Source organism: Cyrtonyx montezumae, unplaced genomic scaffold (genome assembly GCF_038088225.1).
Source record: "Cyrtonyx montezumae isolate F1298 unplaced genomic scaffold, pur_monq_1.0 scaffold_8, whole genome shotgun sequence".
In the NCBI taxonomy this organism is placed as follows: Eukaryota; Metazoa; Chordata; class Aves; order Galliformes; family Odontophoridae; genus Cyrtonyx; species Cyrtonyx montezumae.
Genome location: NW_027072089.1, coordinates 3520686 through 3540458, shown reverse-complemented (window position 1 = coordinate 3540458; position 19773 = coordinate 3520686). Strand labels below are relative to the sequence as shown.

The 19773-nt window shown below is 39.7% G+C and overlaps 1 protein-coding gene across 1 annotated transcript in view; it reads right to left on the bottom strand.

Moving 5' to 3' along the window:
• TRAPPC9 (trafficking protein particle complex subunit 9) overlaps positions 1–19773 on the bottom strand; it is a 453429-nt gene that overhangs the window by 414885 nt on the left and 18771 nt on the right. The window contains exons 9-10 of the mRNA XM_065753627.1: positions 18574–18717; positions 547–673 (exon numbers count right to left, since the gene is read on the bottom strand). Of these exons, the coding sequence (XP_065609699.1) occupies positions 547–673; positions 18574–18717 (271 nt within the window). The remainder of the gene's footprint in view (positions 1–546; positions 674–18573; positions 18718–19773) is intronic.

The window sequence follows — 19773 nt, the reverse complement described above, 5'->3', positions numbered from 1 at the left end:
ACTTGCTTTATGTTTGATGACGTCCCACAGAGAAATCAAATGTCTCAGAGAACTCTTTTCAAAAATTTCAAAAAAATATATTTTTCTGAATGGCAATTACCAACCATCATTTCTTGACAAAGATTTTCCTTTAGCCTTCTAATTTCATGCCAAATTGCAGTTTATCCCATCTCTCAATATAGTGTCTGAAATAATTCATACTAGACCTTAGTCTAAAAAAGGAATTAGTCATTGGAATGACCTGATGTTCCAACTTAAATCTCAACTGCAATGATAGAATTTTTCTTTTGATCGTATCAGAAACTCTTGAATGACAGTTTTATTAAAAAAAAATCCTCTCTTTCTGAATCTGAAGACCACAAGAAGTATTTTCTGCTCAAAGCCTCTATTTTTGCCTAAGAACTTCTCACAACAATTTGACATTTTGACATTTTTTCATGTTATTGTGAACAGCTTACATAAACTGAGAAGACCATATCCTTCCAGTATCCTTTAAAATTTGACAGGTACTGTGGAAAAGTTAAAAGACCCCATTTGGAGCCTTACCTCACAATAGGCAATTTGGTGAATGGAACAGGAGGTAACTTCAAACCATCTGGAAGAGTGATGAATTCCATTGTGCCAGGGCATTTTGCTGTGTAGTTTTCCAAGCTCTGTGTCACATCTTTCTTTTCTAGAAAGTAAGTTAGTTGAAAATAGGAGTGAGAAACACTTCCAACATATATGCAACAGAAGTTTAAGATGAAATTAGGATCTGCTTGCCTTTTTTGCATTTTTGCAAGGTAACTAATGGAATACCAACTACTGGATGAAAATACTTAACATTATGCACCAGAATCCTTGGTGGGTAAGCCAAAACTAATTAAATGATCTTTAGTAACCAATACTGTTTTATATAATTTTTATAATTTTTTAAACTGTCAGTGTAGAAGTACTTTTCATAAGGTGTTTTTCACTGGCAAGATAATGGCTTCTAAAATTGAGCTCACAAATCTTGAGCAAACTGCATCAAGTACATGAAGGTACATAACATCAGTGTTACCTCAACATGCCTTGCTCTGAAATGGCAGCTGAAACAGTATCAATGGCAAAAAAAAAAGAGAAACAAATGCATTTTGATGTTATCTTGCATTAAAACTACTAATTTTTTAAAATAATTATACCATGCTGCTAAACGTTAACGACCAGTATGACAGTTTTCCTTTGGTTTTGCTTAAAATACAAGAACGTTCAAGCAAATATGCATTATTAATGTCATCCTCATGGCTCTGAATTTTATCCAGCTGTCATTTCCAACAATTCATTCATCTTCTCCTGGAAAGAAAAAAAAAGGCCAACAGGATATATATGGCCTGAATAAAATACTGTATTTCCCTGATGAGACTGAAGTCTGCAAACAGAAATAAACCTGAAAGCTTGTGTTTAGAAGGGAAAATTAGACATGTGAATACTCTTAGACCTAAAGGGTTTAAAGTACAGTGAACGTTCTTCCGTGCATGTACTATCAATAAAAATATCTATACAGTAACCAAATTGCTTCAAGAAATTGCTTCCAAGATTTAAATACACAAAGACAATCAAAACAGAAAACAGAGGAGCGACAGCAAAGGTAAAGTTACATGTACTTTATAAGAAGAGTTTGGCCACAGACTTGGATACAATTATTGCTTAGATATTAAATTTGCATGATAAAGTTCCATGATTTCTCTAGAGGTACCTGCTGTTTTCTCTTGTATTACAATAAATTACTACAAATAGCCCCATTAAAACATCGTGTCTTAATTGTTTTCAGGTGATTAGCTGTTTGCCAGCTGCAGCAGTCTTCACAGAATGACCTGAAACAGATTCATTCAGAAATAGATTCTATCAAGTAAGAATCTGCTGTGAAGCTTGAAATTTCAACTGATGAGCTCAGTACAAATTGAAAATGGATAGCGTGAAATTATCAGCAAGCTTCTCTCAAATAGGGCATCATTTTCTCTGTAATATCACAAGTATCACATTGTGCCTTCAGGAACAAACTGAAAGACTTCCTGAAGATTCCAAGACACAGAAGCACCTTTAGAGGCAATTAAGCACGGTTTAATCATTATCACCAGAAATATTTACTACATAAAAGCCCCGACTAGTTTACTACATCCTGTCCACTCTACAATCTTTCCAAAGGAAAATATGGAGCATCAGTAGGGAAGAATGAGTGACTGGTTAACGGGTAATTACATGATTCCCTGGACTTTAAGATCAGAGGTCAGTGCAGCTATCATCCCAAAGTCACTTTGCTTTCTTTTCTGCTCCTCTCTTCCTTTTTTTTTCTCATTTATAAAAGTGCACTGGGCTACAGGAGCAAAGGTTTAGTCAGGAAACCAAAGGAAGTTATTACATCCTTCCCCTCAGCACAGATCAGGCTGTGTCTACAGTACAGAGTCTAGTTTTGTGCTTCCCAGTTCAAGGTAACTGTGGAGAAAAATGAAGGAGCAGCACAGAAAGGTCAGCACGGTTAGGGTTCTGAGGCACACAGTCTATGTGGACAGGTAGAGTTGTCTGATGAAAAGAAAGACCTGGAGGAAATTAACCACCAGAGGGGCTGTCTGGAAGGCCTGTGGAATCTGTCACTGGACATTTTCAAAACACAGCTGAATAAAACCACAGCAAGTAGAAGTTCAGGCTTAAGTTGGTCTAGATGGCCATCAGAAGCACTGTAAAAGGAATATTTTCACAGGTCTGATGTTTCAGGCAATTGCTGCTGCCTCTTGGCCATCAGCAACTCATTCTCCTAGTTATTATCACTTCCTTCTTTGCTGATTGCGAAACTTAACAGAGGAACTCCTTCCAGGAGCAACTAGATACACCACTGACATCATAAGAAGGATTTGCTCATTCTTATTCTTTTCCTCTAAACAATAAAAAAGGGCTGCACTTAAAAAGAGAGTAACTTTCAGAGAACAACTAACATCTTGAGTCTACCAAACATGGCAAGACCTAACTATTCATTTCAACATGTGAGTAGACAAATTTGCAAACATTTAATAACAATTAACATCTGTAAGCCATTCATTTGTTCCTGTATATGGATGCAGTTTTAACATAGAATAAAATTAGTGTGGTGATTTATGACAGAGCAGACCGTGACTACCAGAATATTCGTGTCCAATGTGAATTGTCAGGAACTACAAAATCACCATCTTTCACAACATAAACGTGGGGGCAGTTCTTTAGCCGTGTATAGCTGGTAAGATATATACTTAACTCGCTTGGTTTTGCCTGCCTGCTATTTCTCATGACCTATAATAACAACAGATTGCCATAACTAGAAACAGCACCTTCAAAAATGAAACAACACGAGCTGATGGGACGACAGACCACTTTTACCATCTGTGAATATATAAATGGAAGAAGTAAGTTATTTTCTCCTTTAAAGATAAACTACTCATGGTTCAGGTTGGTTGTATATGTTTATAAACAGGGGCTGCTGTGTGCAGCTGATCTCTAGCACACAGTCAGCATTCTAAAGGTTCAGGATATTACTTCATCCAACGATTTTTAATGCAGACTTGTAAAGCCTGGTGAGAAGTAAGCAACAGCATCCCCTTTTAGGCTTTTAAGGAGTTTGTTTTCCTATTTCCTACACTGCTTGCTTTTATTCTAACGCTTGTCAGACCAAGTAATGAGAGGCTACATTTGAAATGCTTCTGGTAACGTGCTTTCTTTTTCATAAGCTATTTTTCAAGATGCATCTCGTCTGATTCTTCTGATGAAACACTCATCTGTCGTTGTAGCACACTGGAAGAAGAGCACATAATACTCACTGAGTCTACTGAGATGGAAAGCATCACAGTAACCAACAGGTTGGTTAAGTGAAGACAGCACTACACCATGCACTTAATTCTGCCTGAAACCAGAGGTCTGCCACTCTGAAGAACTGGCTTTTATTTCCCAGTGTGAAACACTGTCAGCTGTTGCATTCAAAGCAAACATGCTCCCACTTGCAAAAGGGATTTGTTTATAGGTTTCAGAGTCACATTATTTCACCGTAGAAACTCAGTTTGCTTTCTGCACAGGCAAGGCTGAAACAAGACATTTTCCTACACTCAAGCTGTATGAAGTGCAGTTTATAACATGCTGCTGACAAGCCAGCAGTATTACTACTTTCCACTGCATCTCAGCTGAGATGCAAAAACAATCTACATCAACAAGACATACCAAGAAGCATCCACGATGTAAAAGAACAAAAGCTACACAATCTTTCCTGACAGCCACTTCTGAGAGCAGATGTTAGAGCCTCTGTCACTTGACCTGTGGGGTATGAATGAATGATACAAACTCCTCTTTTAACCCAATTTGCATCAAAGCAAAGTTGTCATAACCTACCATAGACTGCTATTTTTGAAACAGCTCTGATTTATCTTTTCCAGCATCTGCCTCTCAGTCACTGCATTTTGACTCAATCAAAAATTACAACAACTTTCTGGAAAGACTTTTTTCAACTGCTGTCTCCTGATCCATATTTTAAAAGACTACCTGTGATTTCAAAAGATAAACATCATTGGTTGTTGTCTTTCTCTTTGGAAGGAAGGGATGGAAAATAGTTACTCTTAGGTGGTTTTTGCCATCTAACATCTTCATCCTCGAGTATGTCAGCAGGAAATCAAACAACACTTGGATGTGACTTTCCCTCTGCTCTCACCTCATCAGAGGCCCCATCCAGAGTATTGCATCCAGGTCTGGGGCAAAGGAAAGATGTGGAGCTATTGGAGAAGATCTGGAAGAGGGGTCACAAAAAAAAACTAGAGCATCTCTTCTATGAAGAAAGGGTGAAGGAGTTGGGCCTGTTTAGCTTGGAAAAGAGAAGACTCCAGGGAGATCTCATTACAACCTCCTAATATTTAAAGGGAGAATGTAAATGGGGGAGAATAAAAATGCAAAAGGAGGAGATGGTGATAGGACAAGTGGGAATGGTTTTAAGCTAAAGAAGCAAAGAATTAGATTAGATGTCAGGGGGAAGTTTTCCACTGAGGGGATGTTGAGGTGCTGGAACAGGCTGCCCAAAGAGGTTGTGGCTGCCCTGTCCCTGGAGATGTTTAAGGACAGGCTGAAGGGGGCCTTGGGCAACCTGGTCTGCTACTTAATCTAGCAGTTGGCAAACCTGCCTGCAGTAGGGAGGCTGGAACCTTATGATCCTTGAGGTCCCTTCCAGCCCAAGACATTCTTGGAGTCTGTAAAAGCCACAGTCACTTCTTACTTCTTACCACATACTTTTTAGTTTGCTCATTACAACCTCACACTACAGTCTCCCTGTCTCACACAGAATTATTTCCATTACCATTTTCTTGTCGCTTCTGATAACTGAAGATTCCACAAGTCCACCAATATTCTTGGTAATTTTTAATTTAATTACTCAGTGTCAAAAAATTAACACTGGCTTTGTCCCAAACCTGCTCTGAGCCTTTTTCTAATATGAGAATTCAGAAATAAAAAAAAACCTGGGAAGCTTCAGGTGCACAGTTAGAAACCCTTTGTGACTGAAAGCCACTGAACGTGCAGAAGTCTTTCTATTTGTTTCATAATAATGTGAAGCAACATTTCACAGTGTATCAAAAAACATCTCAACAGGACAGGAAAGAAATTCAGTTACCTATGAACATTCTGAAGCACTTTGGTAATCACAGTTTAACCATATCATACAAACAGCAGATAACAGAAAAATTGTAGAATATAATTGTTTTAATTTTATGCTTTAACACTGTAATACTTGAAGAAATCTAGAATATCTGTACTTAGTCACGGTCATTACCCTCTAAAATTGAGTCAAATATTAAAAATACAGTGTTGGGCCCTTGGCTGATCTTGAATTGATCAAGTGAGTCTGTCCCTTGCAGAATAACCTACAGCAAGGCAGAATGAAGAAAGAAAACAGTTTATGCATGATCTGCCAACTGGAAGACAAATGATTTTCTGGTTCCTCATGCAACTCTCTAAAATATTACAGAAGAAAGTAGAGAAAAAAAAAAACTAAAAGCCTTCTGAGTCCAAAATATCCTCTGGTGGTAAACTCAAAATCAAAGGTTTAACAAAAAAAAAAAATAGTACCCAGGATTCTTTGTGCTGGCTGAGCTTCTCCTTTCCCATTGAAAAACAGCACATGGCGTTCAGGAAGAAGTCAGAGGAGAGCTCCTGCAGCAGTCAGCCCTGTGAAGTGGCAGCCAGCTGGCCCACCCAGTTCTCTCAGGAACAAAGTGTCAGACATCTCTTTGACAAATTACTAGTAACAAGGCAGAAGACAGACAGTCTGACAGTGGAAAATGAAAGAGAAATGGTAATTTCTGCACCCATAAAAATAGATCTTTTCCCTTCACAAAATTGAAAATTGCTTGATGAGCCATCTTCCTACTAGAGAAGACAGAAAGTCAGTATCTGCTGCTGAAGAGATATCCTGCACCACCCCGCTGCCAAGGAGCTGCTGATCCTTCAAAGGAAAAAGGACTTCAGAAAGGGCACAGGTCTCACAAAAGCTGGAGAAGAAAGTGAATACTCAGACTGTAACCACTACAAACTGTTTTTACCTTGAAGTCAGTCACTTGGTTATAACATGTACGTGAAGGTCTTCGTGACTGTTCAAGCAAATTCTAGTTCAAGAGAGATGCAGGTGAACAATAATGGCCTAGATGCATATTCAGTATGCCAGTCTGTGCTATCCTGGGAAAGGTAATGTTCCAAGTGAAGCATCTCAGCAAGACTTGCCTGATAAATGCACTTATTAATGTATTTCAGTTGTTCGTTTTATCAGAACAGAGCAGCTCTCCTCTAATTTCCAGGCTAGCATCACCTGTTTTTTCTATTACCTAAGGTCTGACAGAAATTAGCTGACAAAATTTTATACATATTTAGTAAACTACATCTCTAATACTTTTTTCTGAAGAACAAATAACAGGTGCAGGAAGATAAGATTTTGAACTGCTCTGGGGTCTCACAAATTGCTTTCAAATGAGTCCTATATGTTTTTTGTTCTTTCTCTACTGCCATAGATTTCACCTATGGTTTCACACAGGATCACAGAATTGTAGGGGTTGGAAGGGACCTTCAGAGGTCACTGAGCCCAACCCCCCTGCCAAAGCAGCTCCCTAGCCCAGGTTGCACAGGTAGGTGTCCAGGCAAGTCCTGAACATCTCCAGAGAAGGAGACTCCACCACCTCTCTGTGCAGCCTGTGCCAGTGCTCTGTCACTGCACTGTGAAGAAATTCCCACGCACAGTTGTGCAGAATAGCTGTGCCCTGAGCAGCTACACTTCTATCTCCTACCTCTATTCAATAGGACATGAGATACACAGGAATCACATGCAAATTGACTGTCCAACTGGATGTCAACATGCCAAACCTAAGTTAAGATCTAATGGTCTTTTTGCCTTTGTCTCTTGAGGCACTGTCAGCATTTACCTTTTATGTGTATAAACAAGGATCACAAAACTGAAGCAAACTTGACATCTCTGATCTGTTGCCCACACCATGTTTTCTCCATATACTGAATGGCTATTTTTAGAGGAAAAAACAGAAAGGCACTGACAGCATATAATATGAATCTTATTTCTTTGAGAAATCAAACAAAATAAATCTCTAAATACAGTAGAGACTAGTAAACTTCACAGTTTGACATCGAGAAGCAAGAACAACAGGAAAATAATCTACGTCAGACAGATGTTGGTGACTAAGACCCACTTTCATGAATAGATTATCACAATCAGCATCAAAGTGGCTCCATCTATACCGTAATGAGTGCAAAGGGATTCGGTTACGTGCTGCGTAACAGTTCACCTTTGAAAGAGAATGACTGCCTTTACTCCTTACTTTGGAGGTGTGGAGGAAAATGGGAAAACTTCTTCTCAACTGTAATATAGAAAGTGTTGTCTGAGTCAGAGTAACATTGCCTGCTCCTGCACAGCACCACAGAGGGAAAAAGAATGGAGAGAGATTGTCCAAATGTACAACAGTTTCATTACAAGATTCTTAGCAATTATATAAAATGTATGCAATTACATCACAGTCAGTTTGAAATTCATGCCTAGCATGAAAATGTTTCCAGATAAAACCTCATGAAAAACTGACACTGCTGAAGTCAGAGTTCACAAAAATGACATTAAAATTTCAGTATTTAGTTCTCTGCTGTCACTGAGATAACTTCAGATGTCTGTAGTTTGAACAACGTATCAAAATATATTTCGTTCATACAAAACCACTGTGTCATCAACTGAGAAATATCCATGATATTTTATGTTAATACTAGAAGAGCCACCTTAACATGAAGTGTAACAAATTAAGCTAAGATAACTTGCATAACAATATAAAAAATAAGGACAACTGCTACCAAGCTGCTTCTGTACAAAGCAGGTACAGATATAATGGTGCAGAAGAAGCACACAGAGACAGAAGGTAAGAACACACTAATTTCTGTAGGTCTTTTTTTCCTACTCTACTGTCCTGCAAAGACAGAGTCAACACAATTCCAAGTTTCAGTATCCATTAGTGATTATAAAGACTCCCCTTTCCTGAAAAAAGGACAGTTTAATTGCTTAACGAATCACAGAATCACTTAGGTTGGAGAAGACCTCTAACTGCATCTACCACCAGTGCTGCCCACTAAACAATGTTCATTAGTACCAGACACCTCCACGGATGGTGACTTAACCATGTTTTTGGGCAGATCCTTCCTGTGCCTGACCACTCAGCCCCAAGCCTGTAGCACTGCCTGGGGTTGTTGTGAACAAAGTGAAGGACTTGGCACCTGGCCTTGATGAACTTTATCCCATTGGCCTCAGTCCAGATCCCTCTGAATGGCCTACCTACCCTAAGGCAGATCAACACATCATCTCAGTTTGGTGTCACCTGCAAACTTATTGCAGTTGCACTCAATCCCCTCATCCAGATCATCAGTAAAGATATTAAAGAGGACAGGACCCTATACCAACCCCTGGGGAACACCACTCCTCACCAGTTGACAGTGGGATTTAACTCCATTCACCACCACTCTCTGGGCCTGGCCATCCAGCCAATTCTTTACCCAGCAAAGAGAATATCTGTCCAAGCCACGGGCTGACAGCTTCTCTAGGAGAATACTGTAGGAGATAGTGTCAAAGACTTCCAGCCCACTGGGTAGAGTACCCGGAGGATAACTGATCTGACTATTACAGACAAATGTAAAGAGGGCACTGAGAACCACAGCCTTTTCCTTATCCTCAGCAGTCACATTTCCTGCTGCATCCACTAAAGGATGGAGATTCTCCTTAGCTATCCACTCACTGTTAATATATTTATAAAAAAAGCTTTTTGTTTTCTTTTACTACAGTGGCCAAGTTGAGTTCAAGCTGGGCTTTTGCCTTTCTAGTTTTCTCCCTGCATATCCTAACAACTTCTTTGTACTTTCCCCAGGTTGCCCGCCCTTTCCTCCCCGGGAGATACATTCTCTTTTTCTCCCAGAGTCTCTGAAAAAGCTCCCTGTCCATCCACACCAGCTTCCATCCTTCTCATGGCATAGGGGAACAATCTGCTTCTGCACATTTAAGACTTCCATTTTGAGGAGTGTCCAGCCTTCCTGGACCCCTTTACCATTCAGGACAGATTCCCAAGGGTCTCTCCCTGCTGTTTTCCTGAATAGTTTAAAGTCTGCCTTCCAGAAGTCCAAGGTAGCAGATTTATTGACCCTCCCCTCCTGACTTCACCGAGAGAAGAGAACTCTACCATCTTGTGGTTGCTCTGCCCAAGACAGCTCCCAACCTCTACATCTCCCATCTGTCCTTCTGTTTGTGCACAGCAGATCCAGCAAGGCACCAACCCTGGTAGGCTCTCTTACTGTCTGCATCAGGAAGTTATCTTCCACGCACTCTAGAAACTTCCTAGACTGCTTCCTCCGTGCTGTACTATATTCCCAGCATATATCAGGGAAGTTGAAGTCCACCATGAGAACAAGGGCTGGTGATGACACAACTGCCAGCTGCTCGCAGAACACCTCATCTGTCTCTTCATCCTAGTAAAATAGTCTGTGACAGACCCCCACCAGGATGTCAGCCCTGTTAGCCCTCCCCCTGATCCTTACCTGCAGAGACCCGACCTTATCACTTCCAGCCCCAAGCTCAACAATACCAAAACACTCCTCAGCACTGAGAGCCACTGCCTCTCCTTCTTTGTCTAGTTCTTCTGAAGAGCTTAAAGCCATCTATTGCAGCATTCCAGTCATGGGACTGATCCCACCATATTTCAGTAATGACAGCTAAGTCACAGTTTGCCTGCTGCATGATGGCTTCCAGCTCCTCCCTGTTTGTTGCCCATACCACATGCACTAGTGGAGATGCACTCCAGCTGAGCCACGTGCCTCACCCATAACCCTGGCATTGCTCCCTGAGGTTTATCTCTAGCAAGCTTTGTTTTATCCCCTCATCCTTTCATATCTAGTTTAAAGGCCTCTCAATGAGACCTGCCAGCTCCTGGGCTAGGATCTGCTTCTCCCTTTGAGACTGGTGACACCCATGTGCAGCCATCAGGCCAGATGCCAAGTAAACTGCCCATGAAGACATGAATTCTGAGGTATGGCTCAGAAACTTCATTATATTCATGAATAGTGAGTTCTAATGACTGATTTCCTGCTTTGCTTAAGACCTTTGATAAGGTAAAAGATAAAAGATTTTATCTGTGCCTTATCAAGTCTTAGTAGGCAATTCTGAGCTACAGACTAAAGTAAGGTAAACTGTGTGAAGGATTTTTGGTTCTTATTGTAATACTACACAATTTGAATCACTGTTAATGTTATTTACGTTACAGCAGTCTTTCACATAACATTGACTTAAAGTGCCAGTCTTCCTATTTTGTGGTATGGAAAAGAATTGTATTCCTCTTGGTGACTTTGTTACTAGTTTACTCAATCTCAATTATTTATTCCACTTTGTAATTCATAAATTCACTGACTTACCGCCTGAACCAGCGTACTCAAATCACAGAAGGAAATGCAGATTATTATTTGAAATTGATTATATTGTGTAGGCATTTTGCTTTTCCTCTCAGCAATCCTAAGCTTCAGAATACCCCAAAAGACATATATTTCATGAAAATAAAGTACATCTTTTTAAAAAAGCTGTTCTAGTGTTTAGTTATTAAATAAGCCAGCTCCTTTAGAAAACATCAATTGCAGAGTGAGCTTTCAAACGAGTGAAATAAGCCCAGAGACTTTCACCTGCCTGCTACTATTTTGTATTATGTCTCTCTGGTCTAGGGAGCTGCTTTGGCAGGGGGGTTGGACTCGATGATCTCTAGAGGTCCCTTCCAACCCCTACAATGCTGTGTTTCTGTGGAAAAAAAAAAAAAAGTTTAAAGGAACACGTAACAGTGCTGAAGATTTACAGCACAGAACTGAACAAAACAGAACGAGACCAAAAGCAGCAAAATTCATACATAAACCATGTATCATAAAACAAATTCTAAGTATCATTCAACTGATTCCCTTTTACACTAACCTTGTATAAGAAAACTTAAATAGCAGCACAAATCATTACTCTTTGCAGTACTGCAAGAGAGGGAAGAGTCAAGGGGGAAAAAAAAACAACACTGTGGCTAGTGGGCACGGTGCATACCCACGTCCTATTTATCTGATTATGCAAAGTGCCATGATGTGTAAGGTAAGTGGCTTCTAAGAAGTTTCCTCCTACTTCAGAAAACTCCCATTACAATATGTCAGAAAGCATTTACACTCAAGCCTTTCTCTTTTTATATGCATACATTCTCATTCAAGCATACTGTGCCATGGCTATCTATCGAACACGTGAGGTGGTAAGTCTGTTCAATTACATTTATATATACATACATACACAGATAAGATATGGAATTACACTGAAGCTGTAAAAATATTTCCATCTAATGGCTAAGAATCTACCATGCCGCTATTAATATTCCCTTTGAAATTATACTGAACATCTCAGTCTCCATCCTGAAATCAGTTCATTTTAACTTTCTAAGACCAAACATTTAAAAGATTTACTGGTTACACAAATACATCTTGCAGGTACTTTGTCAACCAAACTACAATGCAGCACATTAAAACCAGTTCAGTAATGTCAGTTAAGTAAACCTCACTTCAACTCAGAAGCATGCATCAATTTAATTTCCATCATAATTTCTGTTCAGTCTGATTAAAGTTTCATTCTTTTCAGCCCTTGAAATCAATAACTTTTATCCTTCTAAAAATTAATTTATGTACTGGAAAGGATCCTAGGGGAAATGCTGTCCTAAATTAAATATAGTATTAAGGAACAACACTCCTTACAATTATAAAACACTGCATACTGCTGACAGGCTACATCTGTATGAACAACTGCTGCAGCACAAAATGAGAGAAGCTGCAGAGCAAAACAGTTGGTACCTACATTGCACACACTTCAGGGAATTCTTTCTTGAGACTGCTTTCAGCATAAGCAGACCTTCTCAGAGGTTTCCAATAGAGTACCTCTTAATTTCCACTCTCAAGAAACACAATATCCCAATCAGAACTACCCTAGAAACTCTTCTAAGTAACACTGGCTCAGCAGAAAACCGCTGTTACCATTTTTGCCAGTTTGCCAACAAATGCAAATGTCAGTAGTTCATCACTTCTTTTTTAAACCATTTTAGCATCTTTGAAACTTTTCTGGTACCTGGAATTTATTATTACCTTCTCAAAGATCATTCCTCACCATAAACCATCTCTAGACACGCTCTAAAAGGATTCCTCACATTTATTCTCTGCAAAGGAAGGACTACGCCTAGAAACCTTCCTTCTTAAGAAGAAAATCTTGACCAATTTGTCTGTTATAGCTCAATCTTCCCTCAGTGTCTCCTTCTGTACTTCATTTATATTTCAGTTCTACGTAAGTTCTGGCATGCTTGAAAAAAAATTAGTATGTCTCAAGAGAACAGCAGCAAGTTATTATTCCAAACTGTTCCTGGACTTCAGGCTCCCCTTTCGCCCACATAACCTGTCAGGGTTGGTGTTCTCCTTTCTATATGTTCGGATGTAACACCCACTTTTATAGAGTAAATCCCATTTTTCCCTATAGTGCTGTTTATTTTGTCTAACTAGCCATACACTTTTCACCAATTTGGAATTATTTAAATGGAGAAGTGGGAGAATGCCCTGACTGAGAATCTATGACTTCCTGAAGTCCATGCTATCAGCAAACACACCACTCTCAGATCTCTTCCATTCAGCTTCCTTACTTCTGTGGAGCTCGTTCCTCTCTCTCAAGTTTAATACTACTACCAGGGCTGTGTATGTTAAAATCATGCATTCGTACTTGCTTATCTTAGTTTTTATTTCTAACACTTCTCTTCCTGCTTGTGTCCTACACATAAGAGACAGGAGGAAAAATAGAGAGGATGGGAGGGAACCATGGGACTAGGCAGACAATGGCAAGCAGGGGAGCAATGGCAAGTAACTAGCTCTAACTAACAGACAGAAAATAACTGAAGCTCTCCAGAACTCTTGCTACAGCAGTCTAAACAGGTAGGAATGGGAACAGCACAGCAACCCAGGATATGGGTTGGCCTTCTGGGCTGCAAGAGCATATTGCCAGATCACGCTGAATCTTCCATCAACCAACACCTCCCAAGTCCTCTTCCCCAGGGCTGCTCTCAAACCATTCTCTGCCCAACCTGTATCTGTGCTTCAGATTGCCCCAACCTGGATCCAGGACCTTGCATTTGGCCTCGTTGAACTTCACAAGGATGGCATGGGCCCACCTCTCAAGACTGCCCTGGTCCCTCTGGAGGCATCCCTTCCCTCTAGCATGCCAGCTGCACCACTCAGCTTGACGTAGCTGCAAACTTGCTGAGGATGCACTTGATCCCACTGTCCGTGTTGCCTGCAAAGGTGTTAAATAACACTGGTCCCACTACCAATCCCTGAGGAATTGTCACCAGTCTCCAGCTGGACATCAAGCCATTGACTGCAAATCTCTGGGCACGATCATCCAGATAATTTCTTGTCCAGTGAGTGGTCCACCTATCAAATCCATTTTTCTTCAACTTGGCAGAGAGGATATAATGCAGGATGCATGCTTTGCACTACAGCAGGAAGATGATGTCATGCAATCCCTGGTCCTCCAATTACAAACAACCCAAAACTGTCAGAGCATCAGAGTGGTCTGTGCAGCCAACACCAACAAGTCCATCCCAACTCAAGGATGAGGGCAATTGAAAGAGCATTCAGTGTTAAGTTTTGGCAGAAATCCTTCATCATTCAGGAAGATGAGCATAGTGTGACAATAAGCATTTTCTGGAGAGTGAGAAATTAGTTTCAGGAGAAAACAGCCAAACTTACAAACCCCAAAGGTTTGCATGTCATAGATAAACACGTCATATGCTTTTGAATTGCAAAGTAACAGTACTGCAATAGGGAAAGAATCCTGGCACCATGGGATTCAGAACCACATCTATGAAATCTGGACAACTAGAGATATTTTTGAAAAATCAATACAGGACCTCTCAAAGCAACAAAACCTTTTTTCTTAGAATTATGTTTCTATCACCCTACAGACCATGGGCACTCATGGCATGCAGTCACTGAACAAGAAATGAAATACCACTCCATGGTATTTCCTGTTCAACGCTTCTACAAAGACAGATAAATCACACACACTGTAACTGAAAATCCACACACAGAAACCCCTCTTAATGGATACTGATGAACTCCATCAAAAACATTTGCTTCTGAAGAAAAAACATCCAGCTAAGGCAAGAGTGACCCCCTCAGCACTTCATCACGTGCAGGACTTCATATGCCCTTGGGTTGAGGTGTCTTAAGATTTTCTCCAAAGATTTCCTACACTTCAGTGAATCAATGACAGTGGCTAGAGTGACAGCTCTGGACTCTGCAGAGGACATGTCTGTATCTGAATGGTATTTGTAATGGTATCTTTTGGAGTTTGATGGGGCTAAAACAAACTTTATCATGATATCGGTGGAAAGACAAATAAGCCACAGTTGTTCTCAATCTTACACTAAGGGTGCAAAGGAAGTCTGGTAACTAGATGAACAAAACTGAACCAACAAAACAAACCAACCAGAACAGTTTCTTACGATGGAGAGAAGAAAAATATCAGCACTCTGATTTCTCTCATTACCTCTGAATACTAACTATCCAGCAGCAGAAAGTAGAGCTAGAGTCCAAAAGTCAGCACGCACCTTCACAGTTCCTTCTACAATCACAAACTGCTGTGGGAACCAGTGTCTGTCTTGAAGTTGGAAAACAGAGGTAGCAGCTGAACCTTACAGTGGCAATAATAATAATAAGAAAACCAATGATGCACAGGGATTACAAGAAGGGACACTAGCCTATTTCAAAAAGTACTTCCCAGATCTTGTTCCCACTGTCCTCTAGTATCACTCAGATCAAAAATTAAGACATGCAGAACGCTGGTTAACAGATAAAACATAATGGCTGCACGTTTTTTGCGAGGCAGAATAATTAAACTACTCCACTCGATAAACGAAGTACACAACAGACAGATCAGCTGAGATCTCAAATGCGAAGCTTATCATCTCATTAGAAGGCTGAAAAGCACAAAAATAATTAGAGAATCAAAAGATTTTAATGGTAGAGGTACAACAAAAAGCACCAAAAGGTGTACAATATTTCCCAGATAAATAATCTTATAAACGATGTTTAATAAACAAGTTGCACCGGGGAAGATGTAGATTAGATTTGAGGAAACATTTTTTCTCTGAAAGAGTGGTCAGGCACTGGAATGGCCTGCCTAGGGAGGTGGTTGAGGCACCATCCCTAGCGCTGTTCAAGAAGCGTTTAGATGAGGTGCTAAGGGATTTGATTTAGTAGTTCAGTGGGTAGGGATGGTGATACAGGGATGGTTGGACTAGATGATCTTGTAGGTCCTTTCCAACCTAATGTATCTATGAACCTATGACAGCATTTCTAGTTTCATCCCTTACCATGAACAGTGAGAAAAGATCACTTCTGTGCACTCAGACCTTGCCACCAGAAAAGTAAGCAAAGCTGCAGGTATGACAAGAGTCAAAAACCCACTGAAAATCTGAAAGAATCCAAACCTACATGAGAGACACACGTGTTTTCAGTAAGTGGATTCTGTATGGTAGGTCATACTCAAGTAACAGCTGTTTGAAAGTAACTGTGTGTTTAGACAAGTCATAATTAGGTAAGTCACCTCACGATCATTTGTTTGCAATATAATTACATTCCTTTTAAGTACTATCAATACTATCAACACAGATATCAACAGGAACCACTGATTTTCAAAAAGCGTTATAAAAAAGAAAAAATTTATTCTGAGCAATTTTGCAATTGCACATTTTAATTCTTATTTAAAGAAAAACTGATTCTTAAAGGCTTGTCATAAACATAATGGTTAAAGATCACAGAGCTTTAATGCAGAATTTGCTATCTCTTTTTGCTAACCAGAAGACTGCATTTTACAGATTTATGTAACTAAATAGCTTGATTTTAAATCAGACTGTGAAATTTCATGCTGTTAAAATAAATGTCTGACATCTCCCATTTACTTGACAATACTTTTATTCAGATTTACCAGACTCCATGGTCGGAAATTCTAATTCCAGTGATTATAAACAAAAGTTATGCTTTTAAAATAACTATCAGTGTCATTCCATTAATACAAATTCAAGAAAATTGTGTTTTAAACACAAACTAGTTTTGACAATGTATTTGTGTTCTGTGAACAGAAGCAAGAGCTCTTAATTATTAGATCTTTCACTGTAACCACTGAATTTCATCCTCATCCTATAAATTCTACTTGTAGAAAAGATGAAATCAAGCTTTTCTGCCTCCTGAAGTCCCAGTTTCTCAACTTCAGCTGAACTAATATATATGAATGGAATTAGATTAACATTCCTTTTCTGCCCATACAAAGCAATTCCCAAGATATAAAAGGGCTAGATTATGTTCCAGTACCAAATGTTTAGCTGGTAACTTCCTGTCAATGTAGAGTTTTCACTTCCATTAACTTTATTTTTAAAGATGAGCTGGTAACTACCTGAAATTTAAGTGTAGGGTTTAATATACATCATCAATTACAAGCTTCAGAAATAGGAAGTGTGTTTTATTTTAGAAAAAAAAACACATCCAGGTTCAAAAAAAAAAAAAAAACCATTTTAAAGAGAGGAAACCAGCTGACAATCAGGAGATTCAAAACCTGGTGGCAAATACAAAAACAAACAAACAAACAAACAAACAAAAACAATATTTGGGATTAGCAATATTGTATGTGGATATTCACAGAGCACCTCAAAGCACTGTGTTCAATTACATTTTCCATCCTTAAAAAACAAACAAACAAAAAACTAAAATAGTGAACCTTCCTTTATGAGTCTAAAATAGTCAAAGGACCTTTCAACATCAAGTAAGATCTACAGATAGATAATTTATTTCAGTTTATCAGTTCTCCTTCCTCCATTACTGCCTTGATCCACTAAACAGACAAGGGAATTTATTAGTAGGCAGAGAGCTAGAGGCTCCCAGCAAAATTCTTTGCTGCAGAAGTCACCAAGGAGAGACGTGCCCATTACTTAAGCGATAAAGAGAGAAAAATATGCTGAATTCAATTTCCATCTTGTTCAGCTGCTGTAACTATGGCAAACACAAGGGACAAGGATTGAGCCTTCTCCCTTAGAGGACTGTTTAAAAACAGCCATCTAGATTGGAAAAGACCTTCTTTGAAGATTAAGTCCAACCATCCACGCTATTGAGTCCCATCACTAAATCACATCCATATATCTCTTAAATACCCCCAGAGATTGGACACCTCTGTTCCCCTAGGCAGCCCCTGTCAAATGCATGACCACACTCCCCATGAAGAAATATTCTTCTTCCGAATATCCAGTCTGAACCTCCCCTGACACAACTTCAAACCTTCGAATTCAGATCACTTATCACCTGAGGAAAGACACCAACGCCTTCCTCACTGCAGACTCTGCAGGTTGTAGAGAGTCATGAGGTCTCCCTTCAGCCTCCACCAGACTAAACAAAGCCAGCTCTTTCAGTCTCTCCTTGCTGTCCAGTCACTTCAGCAGCATCAAAGCTCTGCATATGCTCCAGCTACTCAGAATCTTTCCTGTAGCAAGGGACCAAAAACTGAACACAGCACTCGAGGTGTGGTCTCATCAGTGCTAAGTACACGGGGACAAATCTCTCTCTAGTCCTGCTGCCACACTATTCCTGATGCAGGCCAGGAGGTCCTTCATCTTCTTGGCCACCCAGGCACACTGCTGGCTCATGCTCAGCCAGCTGTCCAACAGCAACTCCAGGACACCACTAGTGACAGGCCACCAAATTAATTAATTTTTATTCATCAGGACTTTCTTGAGCAATGCCAGCCAGGCAGTTTTTCACCCAGCAAACAACAAACCTGTCCAAGCCATGAGCAGACAGTTTCTCCAGTAGTACACTATGGGATACCATTACTACACAATGCACACAATCATCTTTATTTCTGTCCTCCCCATTACCTCTCAGTGGGAGTATACTTCAAAAACAGTACAGAATAAAGCACAGATGACTTCTTTAAACTCATACCTTGATCAGAAAGAAAATCCAGCATGGTCTGGAGAAGGAAAGACAGATGCCTGACAGAAAGGGCAGGATTGCCCATTCTTCTGGAAGCATATACTAGTTCATGAAGCAAACGCATCTGTACAGCAGCCCATCCTCTGTGAGTTCCTACAAAGTAAACAGAGTCATTTCATTTATTTATTCTTAAGCTAGAAGTCATAAAATAAACAACTTTATTTGGTTTCCTGTGTACATTAAGCAGGAATTTAATGATAAATAAAGATCAGCCAATGGAACCATTACAAAACCCAAAGCTTGTAGTCAAAAATGACAAGAAAAGCATGATGTTTGGATTTCCTTGTATTCTTAAATGTAAAGCAATTTTTGTTTTTATATTCTTGCCTACTGTCCATATCTATCATTAGGATTCAGAAAAGGAAGTTAGCACTTCCCACAGAGAAAAAACAACACACAATTTCTGAACTTTTAGAACAGGAAATTCATACAAGGTTTCATACAAAAAGTACTTCCTGAATATTTCCCCAAAGTACTTCCTAACTCTGTCTAAAGATCAAGCAAAATTTCCTACTATGACTTTGCTCACCCTAAGGTCAGCAGAAAGGAAAGCCCTAAACTGCAGGATATGAAGCACATTCCTTGACTTTAAGTCCTTAAAACTGAAGTTTCCGACCATAAATAATTTCATATTTGACAAGTTTTCATCAGAACAATTAATGAAAAATAACCTGGTTTCAGTACTAACCAAAAGCAGTAGCTGGTAAATGACACACATTCATCCTGAGATGTGCAACACTTAAACTTCTAGGCAGTTTTCTTTCCAATTTTATCCTTCAGCAACTGGCTCATTTAGAAATAATTACTGCAAGCGAATCTTAGGAGTTAAGGTGTGGAAATGAATTTGTTCATGTGAAAAAAAAACCAGCACCCGTTGCATCCATCAATGCCGAACAGTGGGTGGAGCAATACAGCAGTGGCAGAAGTGATGTGAATGACAGCCACACTCCACACAGCCACCACACAGAGACTTCACACCATGAAATGAAGAGTGTCTCAACCAGCTCATCAATCAATCAGCTAATGGCAGTGACTAAGCTGAAAAAACAGTGTGTTTAAATGTGAACTTGCTCTGTCAGATAATGTTCCTGAGGTGCTCTTTGTATCTGTTGCAGTTTCCATGGACATAAATAGGTGGCACTACTATGG